This window comes from Salvelinus alpinus, chromosome 4, assembly GCF_045679555.1.
Source record: "Salvelinus alpinus chromosome 4, SLU_Salpinus.1, whole genome shotgun sequence".
NCBI lineage: Eukaryota > Metazoa > Chordata > Actinopteri > Salmoniformes > Salmonidae > Salvelinus > Salvelinus alpinus.
In genome coordinates this window covers 98,612,311-98,639,692 of record NC_092089.1, presented here as the reverse complement: position 1 = coordinate 98,639,692, position 27,382 = coordinate 98,612,311, and the positions used below count along the sequence as shown (strand labels likewise).

Sequence of the window (27,382 nt, the reverse complement as noted above, 5' to 3'; positions counted from 1 at the left end):
GACGAGAATCAGAACACCATTACGGTGTGTTGACGAGAATCAGAACACCATTACGGTGTGTTGACGAGAATCAGAACACCATTACGGTGTGTTGATGAGAATCAGAACACCATTACGGTGTGTTGATTAGAATCAGAACACCATTACGGTGTGTTGTTTAGAATCAGAACACCATTACGGTGTGTTGATGAGAATCAGAACACCATTACAGTGTGTTGATTAGAATCAGAACACCATTACGGTGTGTTGTTTAGAATCAGAACACCATTACGGTGTGTTGTTTAGAATCAGAACACCATTACGGTGTGTTGATGAGAATCAGAACACCATTACGGTGTGTTGTTTAGAATCAGAACACCATTACGGTGTGTTGATTAGAATCAGAACACCATTACGGTGTGTTGTTTAGAATCAGAACACCATTACGGTGTGTTGATGAGAATCAGAACACCATTACGGTGTGTTGATTAGAATCAGAACACCATTACGGTGTGTTGATTAGAATCAGAACACCATTACGGTGTGTTGATGAGAATCAGAACACCATTACAGTGTGTTGATTAGAATCAGAACACCATTACAGTGTGTTGTTTAGAATCAGAACACCATTACGGTGTGTTGATGAGAATCAGAACACCATTACAGTGTGTTGATGAGAATCAGAACACCATTACGGTGTGTTGATTAGAATCAGAACACCATTACGGTGTGTTGATTAGAATCAGAACACCATTACGGTGTGTTGATGAGAATCAGAACACCATTACAGTGTGTTGATTAGAATCAGAACACTCACCACCAGTTCCAGGCTTCCATCAGAACCCTCATAGTTCTCCATGACAGAAGCAGTGAAGCCCAACTCTCTGACATACTCGGCTATCTTCAGAGGGTCCATCACCTCAGGGTTATAACGGACCTCAGCCTTACTAGCCATCAGGGCCACCAGCACAGAGTAGATACCTGCACAGAGGAACGCAGGACAATGTTAGACTAATGCAACATACCCATTTTAGTCACGTTCCTATCGAACTGATACATGAGTTTGATGCTAAAGGGAGACAACAGTAAATATACAAGTGATGAATGCCTTTAAAGGGGTGTCCTGACCAGGTAGAAGTCCACAGCCTTCATAACATCCTACACGTTCCTCCCATGTTACTTAAAAACTGCCGTCGTAAATCTGAAACTGACACCGTTTATGACACTTTTCCGTCCCAGATACGACAGCTCGCTTCTGTACAGAACAGGCTCTATGTCAGTGTTCCTAATAGATCTACACCATAGTTCCCATCAGTAGTCAGTACTGGGTTGTGTTAATTACCAAAGAAAATGGACTGAAACAGGGAGTAAATCGTTGCAAAAACAAAAAAATGCGCATGCCCTAATGAACACAATCTCCTCTCACCGTGCTCATTCTTCAGGTTCCTCTCAATGTTGGCCACACAGGATGCACAGGTCATTCCACCAATCTGGATGAAGCATTTAGCGAGGGTGTTTGGGGCCCCCTTAACACACTGTGCAGCGCCCCTCTCTGGGTCGCTGTCCAGCTCCTTCTCCTTGACAGGGGCGGGGGAAGGGGGCGAGGGGGGACTGATAACTGGGACGGTCAACAGGGAGTTGGTTTCTAAAAGGACAATATAGCAACAATTAGTTTCCATTTCATGTCGGTTTCTCATGCTGCTTTCTATGGCTGTTCTTCAGCTACTGCTATGGGAAGTTTACATGAGTTACAAATACACACAGATTCATTCGTTTTGTTTCACAACACAGCCTTTAGGCTAGAGATATTATTAGGTGTAGGGTTGCAAATTTCCAGAAACTTCCCCAAAGACAGAAATTCCTGTTGTTATGATTCCCAGAATAAGGAGCGAAGGAATCCTCCCAACCAGGATCTCTGAAAAACCTGGGAATGTACGGAACGTTTGCTGAATTTTGAAACCCTAGTTAGGATAAAAGAATACAAACCGCCCATCAACTCACCAGGCAGGAAGGCATCAAATCCCATGTCCTCTATGGCCTCTCTGAGCTCCTCTGGTTGGGTGAGGAGAGGGTCGAACTCAAACGCCCCTCTGTGATTGGCCAGCGACACCCTGGCTGACCGCACCCCCTTCCTCTGAGACAGCATCCCCTCGATGGACTGAACACAGGACCCACAGGTCATCCCCTCTATATGGATTAGGGCCGTGGCCGTCAGAGGCTGGCTGTAGCAGGGCTGGGTGGAGGAGAGGCCGGCCTGGGACGACGGTGGTGGTGTGGTGGATGTAGGGCTTACACCTCCAGAGGTAGCGCTCCAGGGTTGGGTTTTAAATGTCCCCGGTGGCAGGGCCTCGATGGCTTGCTGTAGCCAAGACACAGTCACCCTCTCTGGGTCGTAGTGGATGGAGGCGCTCTCGCTCTCCAACAATACCTCTATGGAGGTCACCCCAGCCAGCTTGGAGATGTTATCCTGGATGTTTACCACACAGGAGCGGCAGTGCATGCCCGTCACCCTGAGGGTAGTCTGGGCCGAGTCTGTAGACACCTCAGAATCCTCGGTGGAAGATTCCACTGGCGGTGGGGGTGATAGGGCAGCGCTTAGCAACCGCTCCATCTCACTGACGGACAGCTGCAGGGGGCGGGGCTTGGACTTGGGTGTGGCTTTGAAGCCGGCCTTGGCGATCTGGGCGATGATGTCGTCGATAGTGATGAGGTATGGCAGGTAGAGAACCGTGGCCTCCTGGGAGTCTAGAACCACTGGAGGAGAACACACAAGGGAAACATTCATAAATTATCATCTCCAGGAATCCAAAAGTATCACAGTGTTGAGGACAGAAAAACAGGAGATTGAGGTTTGTTTTCCAGATTAACTTGCATTTCAGGGTCTGGAATAATGTTAAGTGAGAATACTGGACTACTGCAACTTCCCATATTCATTCATCGCTATAGAATGCCAAGTCAGATAAAGGACCAGTGCAGTCAATCTGTGTTATATAAATACACACACACACACACACACACAGGAATAATACTGTGAAATTGTGAAAACAGCTGTTTGAAAAGAAGTTTCAGCCTGTTTTAGTTGGATGGAATTTTGGCCTGCCTGATGACATCACCAGCTGGCAAATTATACTTAGAAAATATATATAAAACATGCAACAATTTCTAAGATTTTACTGAGTTACAGTTCATAGAAGGAAGCAGTCTGTTCAAATAAATTCATTAAGACCTATTCTATGGATTTCACATGACTGGGCAGGGGCGCAGCCCTGGGTGGGCCTTGGAGGCAGGCCCAGCCAATCAGAATTTGTTTTCCCCCAACAAAAGCTCTTTATTACAGACAGAAATACTCCTCAGCACCCCCACCCACCCTCAGATGATCCCACAGGTGAAGAAGCCGGATGTGGAGGTCCTGGGCTGGCGTGGTTACACGTGGTCTGCGGTTGTGAGGCCGTTTGGACGTAATGCCAAATTCTGTAAATTGACAGTGGTGGTGGCTTATGAAATTAACACTAAATTATCTGGCAACAGCTCTGGTGGACATTCCTGCAGTCAACATGCCAATTGCACACTCCCTAAAAACTTGAGACATGTGTGGCATTGTGCTGTGTGACAAAAACTGCACATTTTAGAGTGGCATTTTATTGTCCCCAGCTTCTCTTTTATTTCAGCTCATGAAACATGGGACCAACACTTTACATGTTGAGTTTATATTTTTGTTCAGTGTAGTTAAAAGACTAATAAGAGAGTTCCAAACCTCTCTGCCAATAACAGCTAGTTTTCCCCTCCCCACTCAGACCACTCCCAGACAATCCTAGTAAAATTCTTGCTTGAGAAATTGCTCTTTGCTAAGAAGCTATTTTTGTTTCTTTTTGACCATTTTAATTGAAAACAATCACAGTAAGGTACTTCATTGTTACCAAGAAATGATTTGATATTGATATTAAAACAGCTGCATTGGACCTTTAGCAAGATCACCACCACACTTGATCAGACCTCATTGAGTCACGATCAAATGACAATGGCCTTCAGTGTAAAACCGGTGACTACTACACAATACAAAGTAACAAAATTACCTTTGATTTTCTCAACTCCTTTGAGCTTGCCAATCTTCCCTTCGATGGTGGTGGTGCAGGACAGACAGACCATGCCTTCGATCCGCATCTTCACCAGTTGAGGCTGTGAGGATGTGGCCGGGGCTGACACTGTGGCAGGAGCTGGGACAAGTGTTTCCTCTGTAGGGCTATTGGATGTAGGGACCTCCAGGAGGGGGGTCAAGCTACTAACCACCTCCCCAAGCTGCACTACACTGATCAGGGAAGGGATGAAGGTAACGGACACCCCCCTCTGGTCCTTGTTCTCCTGGACCTCCAGGACCCCCTGGAGCTGAGCTAGCCTGGTCAGAGCCTCCTGCTGTGCTTCGGGGGTGAGAAGGGCTGTGATGGGGACCAGCTGGGTCTCCGTGAGGACCACGGAGGCTGTGGTAGTGTCTGAGAGGATGGAGTCAAACCCCATGTCCTCCACGGCCTCAGCCAGGGACTCTGGGGTGTGATGACTGTGGTCGAAAATGATGCTGGCATTCTTCAGCGCCAGAGACACCTACCAGAAACAAAATGTCAAACAAACTGAATAATTAAAACACTTTATACTGAATCAACAGAAGTGACAACTGGTGTACAGTAGTGCAGTTTCTAAAACTAGGCTTTGAAACTAAACAGAATTATACAGCTGTTATAAAATTATGCCATGAAGACATGCAGTCATTGACAGCCATAAAATTGTCATGTCAAGGTTACTATGTAAATCAGCACAATTCTGAGATTCATGGCATAGGCTGAAATCACAGAGACGGTTACTAAAACGTTATGCAACTACAATCAATAGGACATCAAATATATTCCACATAAACAAGTAGTCTTAAGATAATCCTTGTGCAGCTTCAAGAGGAAGTCATCTGGAATGCATTTCAATCAACATCTACAGGATCGGTGTCTCCGCACCACGTGCTCTCACCACTGGTGTCCCCCAGGGCTCTGTTCTAGGCCCTCTCCTATTCTCGCTATACACCAAGTCACTTGGCTCTGTCATATCCTCACATGGTCTCTCCTATCATTGCTATGCAGACGACACACAAGTAATCTTCTCCTTTCCCCCCTCTGATAACCAGGTGGTGAATCGCATCTCTGCATGTCTGGCAGACATATCAGTGTCGATGACGGATCACCACCTCAAGCTGAACCTCGGCAAGACGGAGCTGCTCTTCCTCCCGGGGAAGGACTGCCCGTTCCATGATCTCGCCATCACGGTTGACAACTCCATTGTGTCCTCCTCCCAGAGTGCTAAGAACCTTGGCGTGATCCTGGACAACACCCTGTCGTTCTCAACTAACATCAAGGCGGTGACCCGTTCCTGTAGGTTCATGCTCTACAACATTCGCAGAGTACGACCCTGCCTCACGCAGGAAGCGGCGCAGGTCCTAATCCAGGCACTTGTCATCTCCCGTCTGGATTACTGCAACTCGCTGTTGGCTGGGCTCCCTGCCTGTGCCATTAAACCCCTACAACTCATCCAGAACGCCGCAGCCCGTCTGGTGTTCAACTTTCCCAAGTTCTCTCACGTCACCCCGCTCCTCCGCTCTCTCCACTGGCTTCCAGTTGAAGCTCGCATCCGCTACAAGACCATGGTGCTTGCCTACGGAGCTGTGAGGGGAACGGCACCTCCGTACCTTCAGGCTCTGATCAGGCCCTACACCCAAACAAGGGCACTGCGTTCATCCACCTCTGGCCTGCTCGCCTCCCTACCTCTGAGGAAGTACAGTTCCCGCTCAGCCCAGTCAAAACTGTTCGCTGCTCTGGCACCCCAATGGTGGAACAAACTCCCTCACGACGCCAGGTCAGCGGAGTCAATCACCACCTTCCGGAGACACCTGAAACCCCACCTCTTTAAGGAATACCTAGGATAGGATAAAGTAATCCTTCTAACCCCCCCCCCCTTAAAAGAGTTAGATGCACTATTGTAAAGTGGTTGTTCCACTGGATATCATAAGGTGAATGCACCAATTTGTAAGTCGCTCTGGATAAGAGCGTCTGCTAAATGACTTAAATGTAAATGTAAATGTAATATTGGCAGAAAGCTTGTTAACCTCTAGGCTAGGGGGCGGTATTTTCACATCCGGATGAAAAGCGTACCCAAAGTAAACTGCCTGCTACTCAGGCCCAGAAGCTAGGATATGCATATTATTAGGAGATTTGGATAGAAAACACTCTGAAGTTTCTAAAACTGTTTGAATGATGTCTGTGAGTATAACAGAAATTATTTGGCAGGCAAAACCCTGATCGAACAAAAGGACCATCTGTGATGTTTATGGGACATATTGGAGTACCAACAGAAGAAGCTCTTCAAAGGTAAGGCATGAATTATATCGTTATTTCTGACTTTTGTGTCGCGCCTGGCGGGATGAAATATGATTGTCTGTGTTTGTTTGATGGGGTGCTGTCCTCAGATAATCGCATGGTTTGCTTTCGCCGTAAAGCCTTTTTGAAATCTGACACCGTGGCTGGATTAACAATAAGTTAAGCTTTATTTTGACATATTGCATGTGTATTTTCAAGAATGTTAAATATTTACAATTCTGTAGTTTGAATGTCGCCCTGCACTTTCACAGGTGGGACGGTAGCGTCCGATCTAGCCTAGAGAGGTTAATCTAACTGCACTCTCCAATTTACAGTAGCTATTAGTGAAAGAACACCATGCTATTGTTTGAGCAGAGTGCACAGTTATGAACTTGAAAATGTATTAATAAACCAATTAGGCACATTTAAAATGATCTAAATTACGCCTGGGCTGGAATAACACATTAGGGCCATTATCTGGCAAGTCAAAGATGGTAAAAAAAAAAATACATGTTTTTTTTCTATGTATTATCTTTTATCAGATCTAATGTGTTATATTCTCCTACATTAATTTAACATTTCCACAAACTTCAAAGTGTTTCCTTTCAAATGGTATCAAGAATATGCATATCCTTGCTTCAGGTCCTGAGTTACAGGCAGTTAGATTTGGGTGTCGGCGGATCCAAATGAACAGGTGTGCATTGTTAAAAGTTACATTTGTGGAAGTTCTTTCCTTCTAAATGCGTTTGAGCCAATCAGTTATGTTGTGACAAGGTACAGTTGGTATACAGAAGATAGCCCTATTTGGTAAAACACCAAGTCCACCAAAATATGGCAATACCAGTTCAAATAAGCAAAGAGAAATGACAGTCCATCATTACTTTAAGACATGTAGGTCAGTCAATATGGAACATTTCAAGAACTTTGAAAGTTTCTTCAAGTGCAGTCGCACAAACCATCAAGCACTATGATGAAACTGGCTCTAATGAGGACCGCCACAGGAAAGAAAGACCCAGAGTTCCCTCTGCTGCAGAGGATAATTTCATTAAAGTTACCAGCCTCAGAATTTGCAGCCCAAATAAATGCTTCAGAGTTTAAGTAACAGACACATCAACATCAACTGTTCAGAGGAGACTGTGTGAATCAGGGCTTCATGGTCGAATTGCTGCAAAGAAACCACTACTAAAGGACATCAATAATAAGAAAAGACTTGCTTGAGCCAAGAAACACAAGCAATGGACATTAGACTGGTGGAAATCTGTCATTTGGTCTGATGAGTCCAAATTAGATTGTTGGTTCCAACTGCCGTGTCTGTGTGAGACGCAGCGTAGGTGAACGGATGATCTCCGCATGTGTAATTCCCACCGTGAAGCATGGAGGAGGAGGTGTGATGGTGTTGGCTGGTGACAGTGTCAGTGATTGATTTGGAATTCAAGGCACACTTAAACAGAATGGCGACCATAGCATTCTGCAACGATACGCCATCCCATCTGGTTTGCGCTTAGTGGGACTATCATTTGTTTTTCAACAGTGTGATGAGAGAGAGTGATGGAGTGGTGCATCAGATGATCTGGCCTACACAATCACCCGACCTCAACCCAATTGAGATGGTTTGGGATGAGTCGGACCGTAGAGCGAAGGAAAAGCAGCGAACAAGTGCTCAGCATATGTGGGAACTCCTTCAAGACTGCTGGAAAAGCATTCCAGGTGAAGCTGGTTGAGAGAATGCCAAGAGTGTGCAGAGCTGTCATCAAGGAAAAGGGTGGCTACTTTGAAGAATATAAAATATATTTTGATTTGTTTAACTACATGATTCCATGTGTGTTATTTCATAGTTTTGATGTCTTCACTATTCTACATTGTAGAAAATAGTAAAACATAAAAATGAGTAGGTGTGTTCCAACTTTTGACTGGTACTGTATATAAAGAGGAGTGCATTGGCCTCAGAAGCTTCCAGCATGTTCTAGTAGCAATATAATGAACCCATATCTCTCTAACACACACACACACACACACACACACACACACACACACACACACACACACACACACACACACACACACACACACACACACACACACACACACACACACACACACACACACACACACACACTTGTGATTAACTGACGCCATCACATGACCACTCAACCCTGACTGAACTGCAAGTTAAAAACACAGGAGGGAAGTGTGTGTACCAGAGATTATCTATGTTTTCCTAAATGTGTGTGTGTGTCAGGGAGAGCGAGAGTAAATGAGAGAGAAAGACTGTCCTTTCCTCATACAGTCTACTACTGTTTTTAATTTCGACACTAGTAAAAAACTATCCTACAGTCCTACCGTCCACATGGAACAACAATCTATTCACTCCTCACTTAAAGGCCATGTACCGTTCCTTACAATAACACACATTAACGTCCCCAGACCCTTTAAAGGAATTGATGACATTGCCCATCCTCCGTCTGCTACCCGTTCAGCCAGTTATCGACCCACAATAACCAAATGACAGTCCTGTAAAGACCAGCTCTCTGTCAGGAACAACGCGATTACATTATATCCTCATTAACCTGTGCCTGAGGGGTAAACACACAGAGAAGGCCAGGCCACATTTACTGCAATCTAGGACATTATTACAGCTGCTACACGGAAGTAAGGATCACTGTTAATCTTCAATTAAGCTATATGAACAAGCCATCCCCTTAGGGGAGAGGAGGAGGCGGAGGTGCATCCCAAACCCCATTCCCTGATTCCTTGGTCAAAAGTAGTTGAGAATAGGATGCGATTTGGGATGCAACCTGGAAATCAGATGCTATGGGATATTTAGTTGGGTGAAATGAAATATAAAATTATAGTTGGTAAAAAATAAAATAAAGAAACGTTTTTGCTGCTTTCTCAATTCTAGCTAGTTAGTTTCACATCTAGTTTTTTAAATGTTCTGAAACCGTAAAAAAAAAAAAAACCAGCAAACTCCGCTATTTTAAATCTCTGGAAATTGTGCAATGGTGTCAAGTCTATGGTGGAAATGCAGACTTGGCAGTTTGAAGACATTCTGTTTGAAAGGTGAAAGATTGATGACCACAAAGCTGTAAGGGTGAAAACATGCTTCAGATTCTGTAAAATCAGTTAGATGTGTAGATTATAATCTAACACATGTACATGTCACACAAAGGCCTATCCTATAAAGTTGTGATACACATGTTAAAACACATTGGGCCAGTTTCCCGGATTGTGCCTAGTCCTGGACAAAATTATTAAAAAATAAAATTAAAATAATTCTCACTGGAGTCCAGGACTAGGCTTAATCTGGGTCCGGGAAACCTCCCATAAATGTGTACCGGACCCACCTTGATGTGTACGACTCCAGGAAGACCCCCAATGCGCTGCTCAATAGACTGAACACAGGAAGCACAGGTCATCCCTTCTACACCCAGGCAAACTGAGCTCAGCTTGACCTTCAGTGTCATTGTAAGTCCTTAGTCTGGGAACAAAACAAAGGACACATTATGGTTAGACAAAGAAAACCTTTTCACATTACAAAAAGCAAACAAGAAGGTCATAAGTTAGACTATTTATGAGGGGAAACAAAATCCTTGTCATGCCACGGCAAGAGAGTAAACAGAAATGAAACAGGCCAGTAAATATTACATTGACGTCATACACACCAAGATAAGGATTAGTCAATGGGCTGATGTGCAGTAGTCCCTCTCAATAAATCATAAGGTCCAAAACTAAAATGTTCTATTTCTTACATGTCACTCAAAGACCCTTTCATACTAGAGGTCGACCGATTAATCGGAATGGCCGATTAATTAGGGCCGATTTCAAGTTTTCATAACAATCGGTAATTTTTGGACACCGATTTGCAGATTATTATTATTTATTTTTTACACCTTTATTTAACGAGGCAAGTCAGTTAAGAACAAATTCTTATTTTCAATGACGGCCTAGGAACAGTGGGTTAACTGCCTTGTTCAGGGGCAGAACGACAGATTTTTGCCTTGTCAGCTCGGGGATTCGTTTTTGCAGCCTTCCGGTTACTAGTCCAACGCGCTAACCACCTGCCTTACATTGCACTCCACAAGGAGACTGCGTGGCAGGCTGACTACCTGTTACGTGAGGGCAGCAAGAAGCCAAGATAAGTTGCTAGCTAGCATTAAACTTATCTTATAAAAAACAATCAATCTTAACATAATCACTAGTTAACTACACATGGTTGATGATATTACTAGTTTATCTAGCGTGTCCTGCGTTGCATGTAATCGATGCGGTGCCTGTTAATTTCTCATTGAATCACAGCCTACTTCGACAAACGGGTGATGATTTAACAAGCGCATTTGCGAAAAAAGCACTGTCGTTGCACCAATGTACCTAACCATAAACATCAATGTCTTTCTTTAAAATCAATACACAAGTATATATTTTTAAACCTGCATATTTATTTAATATTGCCTGCTAACATGAATTTCTTATAACTATGGAAATTGTGTCATTTCTCTTGCGTTCCGTGCAAGCAGTCAGAGTATATGCAGCAGTTTGGGCCGCCTGGCTCATTGCGAACTGTGTGAAGTCCATTTATTCCTAACAAAGGCCGTAATTAATTTGCCAGAATTATACTAATCCGGCAATACTAAAGTGCCTATAAGAACATCCAATAGTCAAAGGTATATGAAATACAAATCGTAGAGAGAAATAGTCCTATAATAACTACAACCTAAAACTTCTTACCTGGGAATATTGAAGACTCATGTTAAAAGGAAACACCAGCTTTCATATATTCTCATGTTCTGAGCAAGGAACTTAAACGTTAGCTTTTTTACATGGCACATATTGCACTTTTACGTTCTTCTCCAACACTTTGTTTTTGCGTTATTTAAACCAAATTGAACATGTTTCATTGTTCATTTAAGGCTAAATTGATTTTATTGATGTATTATATTAAGTTAAAATAAGTGTTCATTCAGTATTGTTGTAATTGTCATTATTACAAATAAAAATAGGCAGATTAACCGGTATCGGCTTTTCTTGGTCCTCCAATAATCGGTATTGAAAAATAATAAATCGGTCAACCTCTATTTCATACCCCTCCTTACTACCTAACATCACACATATCTCCATCACACTCTGAAAAGCTGTAAGGAAAAACATTATGAACAAAAAATGTTTAAAAAAAAATCTACTTACCCATCAGCTTCACATACACACATATATATCTCTGAAAATAAATCTGCACTACTGCTGTTTTGAGGATCAATCCGTATTGTAGCTACCAAATACCAGACCAAACACAAGGCATTGGACCTATACAAAAAGAAATCTGGCTTATCCCAGCTCAGGAGCCACTGACAGTGACAGTGCAGGAGAAGAGGAACATGTCGTTGCTTTGACAGTAGACAGGTAGGGGCTACTAGCTACATCATTGTGTGACAGGGGATCTGATTAGATGACGCTCCAGCCACTCCACTTGCCATGAACGACTTAAAAGGAACCAAAAAAGGAGAATAGCCCACCGGAAGCCAGAAGTTAAATCAAATTCAATATGCCGATTGTTAGTAGGGTTGGTACTTATGCAAAGGGGGGGGGGGGGGGGGGGGGGTCGTTCCATGTCATTTCAGCAAGCCATGACACCCACTATCTCAGATTTTTCTGAAATTGTTTCTGTAGTTAGAAAGATTATCATTCCTGAAACATTTTTTTTGTTGAACTATAATGAGATTTCTGAGAAATTAAGCTAACTGATTGCACCCAAATTGACATTATAAATGTATAGGACTCATATAATCTTCAATGAATATAATACCAAACATCCGATTTGGACCACAATTCTTCCTAACAATGAGTACAACATGAGGAATCGAATAAAACATTTTAAAGGCCACCCTAGGTTATTTCATAGTTTTGATTTCTTCACAATTATTCTACAATGTAGAACATTTTTATAAAAATAAATAAATAAACTTGAGTAGGTATCCAAACTTTTGACTGGTACTGTATGTATGTATGCATGCATATACAGTTGAAGTCGGAAGTTTACATACACTTAGGTTGGAGTCAATAAACGTAGTTTTTCAACCACTCCACACATTTCTTGTTAACAAACTACAGTTTTGGCAGGTCGGTTAGGACCTCTACTTAGTGCATGACACAAGTAATTTTTCCAACAATTGTTTACAGACAGATTATTTCACTTATAATTCACTGTATCACAATTCCAGTGGGTCAGAAGTTCACATACACTAAGTTAACAATGCCTATAAACAGCTTGGAAAATTCCAGAAAATTATGTCATGGCTTTAGAAGCTTCTGATAGGCTAATTTACATAATTTATATAATTTGAGTCAATTGGAGGTGTACCTGTGGATGTATTTCAAGGTCTACCTTCAAACTCAGTGCCTCTTTGCTTGACATCATGGGAAAATCAAAAGAAATCAGCCAAGACCTCAGAAAAAAAAATGTAGACCTCCACAAGTCTGGTTCATCCTTGGGAGCAATTTCCAAACGCCTGAAGGTACCACGTTCATCTGTACAAACAATAGTACGCAAGTATAAACACGATGGGACCACACAGCCATCATACATCTCAGGAAGGAGACGCGTTCTGTCTCCTAGAGATGAACGTACTTTGGTGGAAAAAGTGCAAATCAATCACAGAACAACAAAGGACCTTGTGAAGATGCTGGAGGAAACAGGTACAAAGTATCTATATCCACTGTAAAACGAGTCCTATATCGACATAACCTGAAAGGCCGCTCAGCAAGGAAGAAGCCATTGCTCCAAAACCGCCATAAAAAAATCCAGACTACGGTTTGCAACTGCACATGGGGACAAAGATCGTACTTTTTGGAGAAATGTCATCTGGTCTGATGAAACAAAAATAAAACTGTTTGGCCAGAATGACCATCGTTATGTTTGGAGGTAAAAGGGGGATGCTTGCAAGCCGAAGAACACCATCCCAACCGTGACCCACGGGGGTGGCAGCATCATGTTGTGGGGGTGCTTTGCTGCAGGAGGGACTGGTGCACTTCACAAAATAGATGGCATAATGAGGCAGGAAAATTATGTGGATATATTGAAGCAACATCAAGACATCAGTCAGGAAGTTAAAGCTTGGTCGCAAATGTGTCTTCCTAATGGACAATAACCCCAAGCATACTTCCAAAGCTGTGGCAAAATGGCTTAAGAAGAACAAAGTCAAGGTATTGGAGTGGCCATCACAAAGCCCTGACCTCAATCCTATAGAACATTTGTGGGCAGAATTGAAAAAGCGTGTGCGAGCAAGGAGGCCTACAAACCTGACTCAGTTACACCAGCTCTGTCAGGAGGAATGGGCCAAAATTCACCCAACTTATTGTGGGAAGCTTGTGGAAGGCTACCCGAAACATTTGACCCAAGTTAAACAATTTAAAAGGCAATGCTACCAAATACTAATTGAGTGTGTAAACGTCTGACCCACTGGGAATATGATGAAAGAAATAAAAGCTGAAATAAATCATTCTCTCTACTATTATTCTGACATTTCACATTCTTAAAATAAAGTGGTGATCCTAACTGACCTAAGACAGGGCGTTTTTACTAGGATTAAATGTCAGGAATTGTGAAAAACTGAGTTTCAATGTATTTGGCTAAGGTGTATGTAAACTTCCGACTTCAACTGTATGTATTTGGATGGCGTATCAATACATCCAGTCACTACGAAGATATAGGCGTCCTTCCTAACTCAATGCCGGTGAGGAAGGAAGCCGCACAGGGATTGGTGACTTTAGGTCAGTGGTGACTTTAAAACAGTTCAAGTTTAATGGCTGTGATCGAAAACTTAGGATGGATCAACAACATTGTAGTTACTCCACAATACTAACCCAATTGACTGAGTGAAAAGAAGGAAGCCTGTACAGAATAAAAAAATACTCCAAAACATGCATCCTGTTTGCAAAAAGGCACTAAAGTAATACTGCAAAATAATTTGGCAAAGCAATTCACTTTTTGGCCTGAATACAAAGTGTTATGTTTGGGGCAAATCCAATACAACACATTAATGAGTACCACACTCCATATTTTCAAGCATAGTGGTGGCTGCATCATGTTGTGGGTATGGTTGTAATTGTTAATGATTTGGGAGTTTTTCAGGATACATTTTTTTTTAACAAAATGGACCTAAGCACAAGTAAAACCCTAGAGGAAAACCTGGTTCAGTCTGCGTTCCACCAAATACTGGGAGATGAATTCACCTTTCAGCAGGACAATAACCTAAAACACAAGGCCAAATCTACACAGGAGTTGTTTACAAAGAAGACCGTGAATGTTCCTGAGTGGCGAGTTACAGTTGACTTAAATCTACTTCGAAATCGAGGGCAAGACCTGAAAATGGTTGTCTAGCACTGATCAACAACTAATTTGACAGAGCTTGAATAATTTTGAAAATAATAAAATTGGCAAATGTTGCACAATCCAGGTGTGGAAAGCTCTTAGGGACTTACCCAAATTTACTTCAGATGAGATATTTCTGTACTTCACCAAATTCACCAAATTTTCAAAAAACCTGTTTTCACTTTGTCATGAGTGAGAAATGGCGGAGAAAAATATATATTTAATCCATTTTGAATTCAGGCTGTAACACAACAAAATGTGGAATAAGTCATGGGGTATGAATACTTTCTGAAGCCAATATAAATACTAGTGTTGCTAAAAGCAGATACAAGGATCCTGCCTAGCTACCTACCCATCTCTTCTTCAAATGTATTGTAATGACAAAGGATGTTTGTATAGTGAACGGAATCCTTTCATGGGTACCCCAAAGCTATAATAGATGATCATGAGTGACACAGATAGGACAGGATGGTCACAGTAAGCAACATTTGGAGACCTCTAGTACTGTTAGCTACATCGACCTCAGAAAACAAGTTACATCATTAGTTAGCTAGCCATGGCATGAAAGTGCTTTGGTTAGCTTCGCGTCACATAGCTAAACCTATTTATTGGATGCGTACTAATAACATTAATGCAATGGATAAATTATTGTCTCAATAGCAACTGTAACTATGACACCACAGCAAATGTAAAGTAACTTATTTTCGTACAATCTGTATTTTAATCATAGCTATATTATATTAGCATAGCTAGCTAGCCCAATATTGGACTAAAGGACCGTAACGTTAACGTTACTCCTATAGGGCAAGGACCGTTGCTAGCTAACCTAACGTTACATGTTCATTTTAAAGAGGCATTGGCTCTGGAAGCCTAAACAGCCAAATACTCCATCTCACGTTAAACGTGAATCGATTCTAAATGTATTGAAACATAGCTAAATCACTCTATTTTCATACCACATCAAAATAACTACACAAATGCAAACGACACACTTACTGTATATTGTTTTAACCTGTTTAACGAGTTGCAGCCGTACAGCATTTTCCGTCGGAGCTAAACTCCCCCATACATAAGACGACTTTGTCCAATGACTCGTGTGTAACGTTAATCTAATGGAACTGAGAGTCATGATCAACGGCTAGCTAGCTTTTATAAAAACAAAATGTGACTGCTTTCCGATCAAGCACCAACAAACTAGCTACTGAACCTAGTTCGCTAAAGTAAACGTTATTTTCAAGATAAACAGGTAAATATCTCAAAATGGTTTAACAAGAAGATAATCATGTAGTTACCTAAGCAGGAGGGTGTTGACGTTGCAAAAACGATATTCGGATGCTAAGGGGGAGAAACGTGGCTTGCTTGCTTGCTAGCTAGCGATCTCCTTATCGCCGCAACAAGTGCTGTACTACAGCTTGTAGCTAAAATACAAGAATATTGACATTACTTGTTTAGGTTGTCGATGTGTGGTTTTTCATGCTGACTTCACACGGTTCAAATTGCGGCGGATATGCGCAGGAGAGATGAGGAGCTGGGAGGTGACGTGGGCAGCGTGTGATGAATTTGGGGGTGCATCTAAATATTCTAAGCTGGTGTCCTCCATTGGTTTCGTCTCCTTCTCTTCATTTTCGCTGATCATTGAATACCTTTTGCACAGTTCATATTTTGTAGCGTATGTTGTTCAAAGCTGTACAAAGGCAAATTAAAATGTGTCGATTAGGCTTAGAAATGTAGTTTTTCTATTCCATTCTATTATTTTTTATTCCAACAAGTGTTAGTTTATGGTCCTACCAACCCAACCTGTAATGTAACGTGAGTAGGGGCCAAGGTTATTATTGCAGGCCTAGCAGTTAGACCAGGAATGCAGGTTCAAACATAGGACTAACAATGGCATCGACTTTCAAACAAACAATAAAATAAACACGTGTTTTGTCTAATTATCCACTCAAATTATCCGCACAAATTTGTTTACATCCCTGTTAGTGAGCATTTCTCCTTTGCCAAGATAATCCATCCAACTGACAGGTGTGGCATATCAAGAAACTGATTAAACTGTATGCTCATTACATAGGTGTACCTTCTGCTGGGGACAATAAAAGGCCACTCTAAAATGTGCAGTTTTGTCACACAACACAACGCCACAGATGTCTCAAGTTTTGAGGGAGCGTACAATTGGCATGCTGACTGCAGGAATGTCCACCAGAGCTGTTGCCAGAGAATTGTATGTTCATTTCTCTGCCATAAACCGCCTTCAACGTCATTTTAGAGAATTTGGCAGTACGTCAAACCGGTTGTTGGGTTTAGCAACGGACGAGTAGCCAGCAGTTGAAGCTTACATTTTCTGCATCGGCAGAGCCTCTGTCTGGGTTTGAAAGGTATAACTTTTGAAAGTGCCATGCTTAGATTCATACGGATGTCTAAGATTTAATTATTTGCAAACAGTGTTGTAAACAACACACTCTGGTTTGACATTGGAGAAATATGGTAAGAACTCCTAATTTTCTCCATTCCTCCCTGAAACGTCTATTTTCATTATTTTGAGTCTTTTTCAACATTTTGTGTTGATTGCAAGCTGATTTCCCTCAAACAACACACAAAGAAATATTAAAAACATATTTAATAGAAAAATTGGTGATTTTATCAATGTAATGAGATTGAAAATATTAGGCTATGTTATTTGACATTGACATTAACACTGATTGTATAGCCTACTAACCAGATGTGTTAAATTGTGTTTAATTTGTAGTGTAGGCCTATGAATTGGGCTGCTATTATGTGTTTATCTCCTCCCTCCTCCCCCTCCCTCCTCTCCTTCCTGCTCGCTCTTTCTGCTCTCCCTCCTTCACCTGCTCTCCCTCCTCAATCCTGCTCTCCCTCCTATTCCCTCCTCCCCCTCCCTCCTTCTCCTTCCTCCTCTTCCTCCTTGCTCCTCCTCCCCCCTCCCTCCTCTCCTTCCTCCTCCTCCTCCTCCTCTCCTGCAGGTGGACAGCTGTACAGAGTCGGCGGAGGCAGCCTGCGATATCCTGTCCCAGCTGGTCAACTGTCCCATTAAGACCTTAGGGCTCTACTCCACAGCCAGACCCAGCTTCATGGACGTCTCCCAGGTACCTACTGTACGTCACAGCCAGGGAATTACACCCCACATCACAGCCAGGGAATTACACCCCACATCATAGCCAGGGAATTACATCCCACATCATAGCCAGGGAATTACAACCCACATCATAACCAGGGAATTACAACCCACATCATAGCCAGTCAGTCTGGTAATGACCTGGAGGAGGGGGTGAGGCCAGTCAGTCTGGTAATGACCTGGAGGAGGGGGTGAGGCCAGTCAGTCTGGTAATGACCTGGAGGAGGGGTGATCTGGGAGGAGGGGGTGAGGCCAGTCAGTCTGGTAATGACCTGGAGGAGGGGTGAGGCCAGTCAGTCTGGTAATGACCTGGAGGAGGGGTGATCTGGGAGGAGGGGGTGAGGCCAGTCAGTCTGGTAATGACCTGGAGGAGGGGGTGAGGTCAGTCAGTCTGGTAATGACCTGGAGGAGGGGTGATCTGGGAGGAGGGGGTGAGGCCAGTCAGTCTGGTAATGACCTGGAGGAGGGGGTGAGGCCAGTCAGTCTGGTAATGACCTGGAGGAGGGGTGATCTGGGAGGAGGGGGTGAGGCCAGTCAGTCTGGTAATGACCTGGAGGAGGGGTGAGGCCAGTCAGTCTGGTAATGACCTGGAGGAGGGGTGAGGCCAGTCAGCCTAGTAATGACCTGGAGGAGGGGGTGAGGCCAGTCAGCCTGGTAATGACCTGGAGGAGGGGTGAGGCCAGTCAGTCTGGTAATGACCTGGAGGAGGGGTGATCTGGGAGGAGGGGGTGAGGCCAGTCAGTGTGGTAATGACCTGGAGGAGGGGTGAGGCCAGTCAGCCTGGTAATTATCTGGGAGGAGGGGTGAGGCCAGTCAGCCTGGTAATTATCTGGGAGGAGGGGTGAGGCCAGTCAGTCTGGTAATGATCTGGGAGGAGGGGTGAGGCCAGTCAGTCTGGTAATGATCTGGGAGGAGGGGTGAGGCCAGTCAGTCTGGTAATGACCTGGAGGAGGGGTGAGGCCAGTCAGTCTGGTAATGACCTGGAGGAGGGGTGATCTGGGAGGAGGGGTGAGGCCAGTCAGTCTGGTAATGATCTGGGAGGAGGGGGGAGGCCAGTCAGTCTGGTAATGATCTGGGAGGAGGGGGTGAGGCCAGTCAGTCTGGTAATGACCTGGAGGAGGGGTGAGGCCAGTCAGTCTGGTAATGATCTGGGAGGAGGGGGTGAGGCCAGTCAGTCTGGTAATGACCTGGAGGAGGGGTGAGGCCAGTCAGCCTGGTAATGATCTGGGAGGAGGGGGTGAGGCCAGTCAGTCTGGTAATGACCTGGAGGAGGGGTGAGGCCAGTCAGCCTGGTAATTATCTGGGAGGAGGGGTGAGGCCAGTCAGCCTGGTAATTATCTGGGAGGAGGGGTGAGGCCAGTCAGTCTGGTAATGATCTGGGAGGAGGGGTGAGGCCAGTCAGTCTGGTAATGATCTGGGAGGAGGGGTGAGGCCAGTCAGTCTGGTAATGACCTGGAGGAGGGGTGAGGCCAGTCAGTCTGGTAATGACCTGGAGGAGGGGTGATCTGGGAGGAGGGGTGAGGCCAGTCAGTCTGGTAATGATCTGGGAGGAGGGGGGAGGCCAGTCAGTCTGGTAATGATCTGGGAGGAGGGGTGAGGCCAGTCAGTCTGGTAATGACCTGGAGGAGGGGTGAGGCCAGTCAGTCTGGTAATGATCTGGGAGGAGGGGGTGAGGCCAGTCAGTCTGGTAATGACCTGGAGGAGGGGTGAGGCCAGTCAGCCTGGTAATGATCTGGGAGGAGGGGGTGAGGCCAGTCAGTCTGGTAATGACCTGGAGGAGGGGTGAGGCCAGTCAGCCTGGTAATGATCTGGGAGATTATTACAAATGAGTCATGGTTTTATAACATGTTTATTACGCATTAGTTGCTCTGTTTCAACCATATTTAAATATGTCTGTTTGTATTGTGGTCTGAGCTACTTTGAGCATCTACATATTGCTGGCACAAATATTATCATAATATTTGCATGCAAATCAAAATATGTTTTATATTTCTCTGAAATAAAAGAGGCTTCATCAACAATTGTCTAATATTTAGGTGTTATTATATTATATTATGTCTGTATTACCAAATGTATCTAATGTTAAGGTGTGCCACACGTTGAATAGAAAAGGGATCTGTTGATTCTTGGAGGAAATGTAAAACAACAACAGCAAGTAGCCCTCATGTGCAGCTGCGTTTTATGTGAGATTATAAAGGTATGGAATGGTCTGGATAAACCATACAATACTACTGTATCTGGCTGAGCTCAACTGATATTGCACTTTCTGTGGATTTCACCTTTTCAAGATTGAAATATTTCCCATTTACTATGGGACCTGTAATTCTTGCAGTGGGAACTGTAAAGCCAAGCATTTGACCTATTCCTCGCAAATCAAATCAAACTTTATTTGTCACCTGCGCCAAATACAACAGGTGTACCTTACCATGAAATGCTTATATACAAGCCCTTAACCAACAGCGCAGTTCAAGAAAGACTTAAGAAAAAATTTACCTAATAAACTAAAGTAAAAAATTATAAAAAGTAACAATAAAATAACAATACGAGGCTATATACAGGGGGTACCTATACAGAGTTAATGTGCTGGGCTATATACAGGGGGTACCTATACAGAGTTAATGTGCTGGGCTATATACAGGGGGTAGCTATACAGAGTTAATGTGCTGGGCTATATACAGGGGGTACCTATACAGAGTTAATGTGCTGGGCTATATACAGGGGGTACCTATACAGAGTTAATGTGCTGGGCTATATACAGGGGGTACCTATACAGAGTTAATGTGCTGGGCTATATACAGGGGGTAGCTATACAGAGTTAATGTGCTGGGCTACGGGTTAGTCAAGGTAGTTGTAGTAGACCTATGGCACCAAATGCCCTCTGATCAGACATTTCACGTTTGTCAGTTTTACCATGCCAACGGCCTCCATGCACAACACTGTCAATGATTGAATCATGGTGTGGGTTGTTTGTGGGCTACATACTGTATCACCCTCATCAGTAAACATGAGATATCACTTCAATGACATTGTTCCAATTCTCAAATGACCTTGTTGCAGTTCCCACATCAGCCACTAGAGAGCAGAGATGTTCTAAGAAGGAGGCGGTAGAGTAGACTAGGACGTTATGTAAACAAGTACTCTAAAATGCATTTGACCAATGGAATCACAGCTAGACCTTCTCACCAGAAGCCTGTTGAGAACACACTTGAATTACACAAATGCTCAACATGAACTTTACCATTTATATGTTCCTTCCCATGACGTTTCTCTTTCTTTGATTAATACATTTTCAGGTGATCGCATCCCATTTACAAATCTCAAATGTATGTGGGTCTATTTATTTATTTTATTTTACCTTTATTTAACTAGGGAAGTCAGTTAAAAACAAATTCTTATTTACAATGACGGCCTAGGAACAGTGAGTTAACTGCCTTGTTCAGGGGCAGAACAACAGATTTTACCTTGGCAGCTCGGGGATTCGATCTAGCAACCTTTCGGTTACTGGCCCAACACTCTAACCACTAGGCAACCTGTAAAATAACTTACCTCTGCTATTAAATCAATCAAATATATACATTTATTGACGTTGAACAATTTAAAAAAGAGACACATTTAATGAGGAAAAGATGAGGGAATCTCAGAGAGCCCAGCCTTATTTCAATCTCTGTTTGGTGTTTTCATCCTGACACCTTCATACATAACTGTTCTAAATGTTACGTATCTAGACACAGGAACTGTGTTCCAAATGGCACCCTATTCCATACATAGTCCACCCGTTCTGACCAGATTGGGCCATGGTCAAAAGTAGTGCACAATGTAGGGAGTAGGGTGCCATTTGGAGAAAAAAAATCCATGACCTGAAAACGACGCTACACGACACACCATCTGCAGTGTACCAACGACGTCACGACGGGTAGCTTGGGAGTTGGACAGGGACACGTGAGTTAAGGTATGGTGTGACGGTGTGCTTCAGAGGCCACAGAGCGAGAGGTGAAGTGGATTTGGAGCGTCCGTCCATTGAGCAAATGACTCTCAGGTGTCTAGGTCAGACTGTGTCCCAAATGGCTCCCTATCCCCTATACAGTGCACTACTTTTGACCAGGGACCATAGCACTATATAGGGAATTGGGTGCCATAAATGATGCAACCTAGGTGATGCATGGGGAATTTTAAATAAAACATACTAAGTGCATTGTTCTGGAAAAGTGGAGGTAGATTTTTTGGAGAGGGGCGTAAGGATAGAGTGGGAGGTGCAGGGTGGGGAGATTAAGGCGAGACTGATTGGGTTACCAGTGAGTAGAGTAACAGGCTACTGTGTTTCCTACCGAGGCTTGTTCTAAGGGGAAGTGAAGAGAGGAAAGTGGTGCCTCCTGTTTCAAGGGGAAGAGAGGAGAGAGGAGAGTGGTGCCTCCTGTTTCAAGGGGAAGAGAGGAGAGTGGTACCTCCTGTTTCAAGGGGAAGAGAGAAGAGAGGAGAGTGGTGCCTCCTGTTTCAAGGGGAAGAGAGAAGAGTGGTGCCTCCTGTTTCAAGAGGAAGAGAGGAGAGAGGAGAGTGGTGCCTCCTGTTTCAAGGGGAAGAGAGGAGAGTGGTGCCTCCTGTTTCAAGGGGAAGAGAGGAGAGAGGAGAGTGGTGCCTCCTGTTTCAAGGGGAAGAGAGAAGAGAGGAGAGTGGTGCCTCCTGTTTCAAGGGGAAGAGAGGAGAGTGGTGCCTCTTGTTTCAAGGGGAAGAGAGGAGAGTGGTGCCTCCTGTTTCAAGGGGAAGAGAGGAGAGTGGTGCCTCTTGTTTCAAGGGGAAGAGGGAAGAGAGGAGAGTGGTGCCTCCTGTTTCAAGGGGAAGAGAGGAGAGAGGAGAGTGGTGCCTCCTGTTTCAAGGGGAAGAGAGGAGAGTGGTGCCTCTTGTTTCAAGGGGAAGAGAGGAGAGTGGTGCCTCCTGTTTCAAGGGGAAGAGAGAAGAGAGGAGAGTGGTGCCTCCTGTTTCAAGAGGAAGAGAGGAGAGAGGAGAGTGGTGCCTCCTGTTTCAAGGGGAAGAGAGAAGAGAGGAGAGTGGTGCCTCCTGTTTCAAGGGGAAGAGAGGAGAGAGGAGAGTGGTGCCTCCTGTTTCAAGGGGAAGAGAGAAGAGAGGAGAGTGGTGCCTCTTGTTTCAAGGGGAAGAGAGGAGAGAGGAGAGTGGTGCCTCCTGTTTCAAGGGGAAGAGAGGAGAGTGGTGCCTCTTGTTTCAAGGGGAAGAGGGAAGAGAGGAGAGTGGTGCCTCCTGTTTCAAGGGGAAGAGAGGAGAGAGGAGAGTGGTGCCTCCTGTTTCAAGGGGAAGAGAGGAGAGTGGTGCCTCTTGTTTCAAGGGGAAGAGAGAAGAGAGGAGAGTGGTGCCTCATGTTTCAAGGGGAAGAGAGAAGAGAGGAGAGTGGTGCCTCCTGTTTCAAGGGGAAGAGAGAAGAGAGGAGAGTGGTGCCTCCTGTTTCAAGGGGAAGTGGAGAGAGGAGAGTGGTGCCTCCTGTTTCAAGGGGAAGAGAGAAGAGAGGAGAGTGGTGCCTCCTGTTTCAAGGGGAAGAGGGAAGAGAGGAGAGTGGTGCCTCCTGTTTCAAGGGGAAGAGAGAAGAGAGGAGAGTGGTGCCTCCTGTTTCAAGGGGAAGAGAGAAGAGAGGAGAGTGGTGCCTCCTGTTTCAAGGGGAAGTGGAGAGAGGAGAGTGGTGCCTCCTGTTTCAAGGGGAAGTGGATAGAGGAGAGTGGTGCCTCCTGTTTCAAGGGGAAGTGGATAGAGGAGAGTGGTGCCTCCTGTTTCAAGGGGAAGTGGATAGAGGAGAGTGGTGCCTCCTGTTTCAAGGGGGAGTGGATAGAGGAGAGTGGTGCCTCCTGTTTCAAGGGGAAGTGGATAGAGGAGAGTGGTGCCTCCTGTTTCAAGGGGAAGTGGATAGAGGAGAGTGGTGCCTCCTGTTTCAAGGGGAAGTGGATAGAGGAGAGTGGTGCCTCCTGTTTCAAGGGGAAGTGGATAGAGGAGAGTGGTGCCTCCTGTTTCAAGGGGAAGTGGAGAGAGGAGAGTGGTACCTCTTGTTTCAAGGGGAAGTGGATAGAGGAGAGTGGTGCCTCCTGTTTCAAGGGGAAGTGGAGAGAGGAGAGTGGTACCTCTTGTTTCAAGGGGAAGTGGATAGAGGAGAGTGGTGCCTCTTGTTTCAAGGGGAAGTGGATAGAGGAGAGTGGTGCCTCCTGTTTCAAGGGGAAGTGGATAGAGGAGAGTGGTGCCTCTTGTTTCAAGGGGAAGTGGATAGAGGAGAGTGGTGCCTCCTGTTTCAAGGGGAAGTGGATAGAGGAGAGTGGTGCCTCCTGTTTCAAGGGGAAGTGGATAGAGGAGAGTGGTGCCTCCTGTTTCAAGGGGAAGTGGATAGAGGAGAGTGGTGCCTCTTGTTTCAAGGGGAAGTGGATAGAGGAGAGTGGTGCCTCCTGTTTCAAGGGGAAGTGGATAGAGGAGAGTGGTGCCTCCTGTTTCAAGGGGAAGTGGATAGAGGAGAGTGGTGCCTCCTGTTTCAAGGGGAAGTGGATAGAGGAGAGTGGTGCCTCCTGTTTCAAGGGGAAGTGGATAGAGGAGAGTGGTGCCTCTTGTTTCAAGGGGAAGTGGATAGAGGAGAGTGGTGCCTCCTGTTTCAAGGGGAAGTGGAGAGAGGAGAGTGGTGCCTCCTGTTTCAAGGGGAAGAGAGAAGAGGAGAGTGGTGCCTCTTGTTTCAAGGGGAAGTGGATAGAGGAGAGTGGTGCCTCCTGTTTCAAGGGGAAGTGGATAGAGGAGAGTGGTGCCTCCTGTTTCAAGGGGAAGTGGATAGAGGAGAGTGGGGCCTCTTGTTTCAAGGGGAAGTGGATAGAGGAGAGTGGTGCCTCCTGTTTCAAGGGGAAGTGGATAGAGGAGAGTGGTGCCTCCTGTTTCAAGGGGAAGTGGATAGAGGAGAGTGGTGCCTCCTGTTTCAAGGGGAAGTGGAGAGAGGAGAGTAGTGCCTCTCTGCCTGTGCTATACTTTAGTATTCCATTACAAAGGAAACTTGACACAACATTTGACACCAGAAGACAGAAACAAGCGGTGACACTTTGAGTCGTTAGAAAAATACAGCTTTTTGGACATTACTTCATGAGTCATCATTATTGCACACTGGAACACATATCCAGATATGAGCCAGTATAGTGTACACAGTATAGTGGCATTGTAATAAATATAATTCATTATTCATTGCTCCTGTGCGTGTTTTGTACTGAGGGATCCCCCAGGTTCCCCCAGGATCCCCCAGCATTCCCCAGGTTCCCCCAGGAACTCCCTGGTTCTCAAGATCGAAAGGGGTTCAGAGATCTCTTGGTGATGAAGTTCATCGTAAAGCCACTTTTTGTGATATCACATTTCGTTGTTGTTGGAGTTCAAACTGGAATGTGCTCTGAGGAAAAGGGTTCCACGGTGGGCGATGATGAGGGTAGAGGTGACTCTGATTGCCCAGAAGGCTCCTGTTCCTGAGTCTGTTACTGCCCCCCCCCCCCCATGCTCCCTCCCCTGAGACCCCTCCACTCCCTAATCCACTGTTTCCTGATGGGGGGGTCCAGCTGCTCCAGATGCCTGGCCCGTACGAGGGGGTAGGGGGCTCAGCACACGGTATGTGTACCTGGGAGAAAGAGAGAGAGAGTGTGTGGTGGTGGTGGGGGTGGTGGTGGAGGGAAAGTAGGACAGTATAAAATATGCACCCCTTTGATGTAAATCAGAGCGTTGTGAGCACTGTGAATATGGCTCTCGTTCTGAGCTCTGTGTGCTCTGAGCTGTGTGTGTGCGTGCGTGCGTGCGCGCGTGCCTTCCTGCATGCGTGCGCTTGTGTGTGCATGCAAGCGCTTGTGTGATTGCATGCCCGCTAGTGTGTGTGTGTCAAGACTGTGAATATGAAGCTCGTTCAGGGGCATGGACTCCACTCAGAGAGAGAAGAGAGGCTGACTGAGCCGCAACACACCCCTGCATCTTCACAGAGAAATGTAGACATATCCATATTCTAATGTAACCAATGAAATGAGGCCCTGCATTACTGTTATTAAGGTCTCTGTGTATTCAGACCCCTTCACTTTTTGTTGATACGTTACAGCCTTATTCTAAAAGTGAATATATTTTTTCCCGTCATCAATCTACACACATTACCCCATAATGACAAAGGAAAAACATGTTTTTAGACATTTTTGCAAATGTATGACAAATATTATACTGAAATATCACATTTACAGTATTCAGACCCTTTATTCAGTACTTTGTTGAAGCACCTTTGGCAGTGATTACAGCCTGGAGTCTTCTTGGGTATGACGCTACAAGTTTGGCACACCTGTATTTGGGAAGTTTCCCCCATTCTTCTCTGCAGATCCTCTTAAGCTCTGTCAGGTTGGATGGGGAGCGTCGCTGCACAGCTATTTTCAGTCCTGGCTCTGGCTGGGACACTCAAAGATATTCAGAGACTTGGTCGTTGTCCTGTTGGAAGGTGAACCTTCACCTCAGTCTGGAGCAGGTTTTCATCAAAGATCTCTCTGTACTTTGCTCCGTTCATCTTTCCCTCGATCCTTACTAGTCTCCCAGTCCCTAACTCTGAAAAACATCCCCAAAAGCATGATGCTGCCACCACCATGCTTCACCGTAGGGATGGTGCCAGGTTTCCTCCAGACGTGACGCTTGGCATTCAGGCCAAGGAGTTCAAGCTCCTGGACCTTCATACAGCTTCACCTCCTCTAGAGTACAGTCCAGTGTGGACGCACACACCGCCTGGAAAACACATTATAGAGTGTTATTTGTAAGCTTTTATTTGTAGGCTGTTATTTGTAGGCTGTTATTTGTAAGATTTTATTTGTAGGCTGTTATTTGTAAGATTTTATTTGTAGGCAGTTATTTGTATGCTGCAATTCATTTCAGAAAGTTACTCCCTTCATTCTATCCTTGTTGACTCCCAGAGGGGAGGGGACAACTTTTTGGAATGTTTAGGAATTAAATGCAACCATAGAAGATTCTATTGGTGTTGTTTAGGGTGGATTTCTAAGCAGTTGTGTGTATTTTTATTTTTTAAATGTATTTAACCTTTAACCTTCTAGGCAAGTCAGTTAAGAACAAATTCTTATTTTACAATGACGGCCTACCCCGGCCAAACCCTCCCCTAACCTGGACGACGCTGGGCCAATTGTGCGCCATCCTATGGGACTCCCGATCATGGCCGGTTGTGATACAGCCCGGGATCGAACCAGGGTCTGTAGTGACGCCTCTAGCACTGAGATGCAGTGCCTCAGACCGCTGTGCCACTCACATCATATATTTATAATGTCAGAGAGGGGAGAAGTGCCCTGTCCACAGTGCTGTGTAGTTGACTCATGTGTTTGACTTCACACCAGCATTAATTACCAGGACGGTGTGCTTCCATTACATTCATCCTCTCTGGATGTAAATGACTGGAGGAACCTGTTTATAGTGACTGAAGAGTCTCCTACTGGCCTGGAGGAACCTGTTTATAGTGACTGAAGAGTCTTCTACTGGCCTGGAGGAACC

The 27,382-nt window shown here is 44.7% G+C and overlaps 1 protein-coding gene across 4 annotated transcripts in view; it reads right to left on the bottom strand.

Moving 5' to 3' along the window:
* The window catches only part of LOC139574770 (copper-transporting ATPase 1-like), a 43,818-nt gene extending 27,504 nt beyond the window's left edge, over window positions 1-16,314 (bottom strand). Inside the window, exons 1-6 of one of the 4 annotated variants that reach the window (XM_071399650.1) lie at window positions 16,175-16,314; window positions 9,713-9,846; window positions 4,053-4,575; window positions 1,981-2,733; window positions 1,406-1,624; window positions 797-960 (exon numbers count right to left, since the gene is read on the bottom strand). In XM_071399650.1, the coding sequence (XP_071255751.1) occupies window positions 797-960; window positions 1,406-1,624; window positions 1,981-2,733; window positions 4,053-4,575; window positions 9,713-9,832 (1,779 nt within the window). In that variant the 5' untranslated portion in view covers window positions 9,833-9,846; window positions 16,175-16,314. Of the gene's footprint in view, window positions 1-796; window positions 961-1,405; window positions 1,625-1,980; window positions 2,734-4,052; window positions 4,576-9,712; window positions 9,847-15,726; window positions 15,905-16,022 lie in introns of those variants that run through there. The other 3 variants (XM_071399651.1, XM_071399648.1, XM_071399649.1) reach the window with 3 other exon arrangements.
* Between the last annotated feature and the right edge of the window lie 11,068 nt (window positions 16,315-27,382).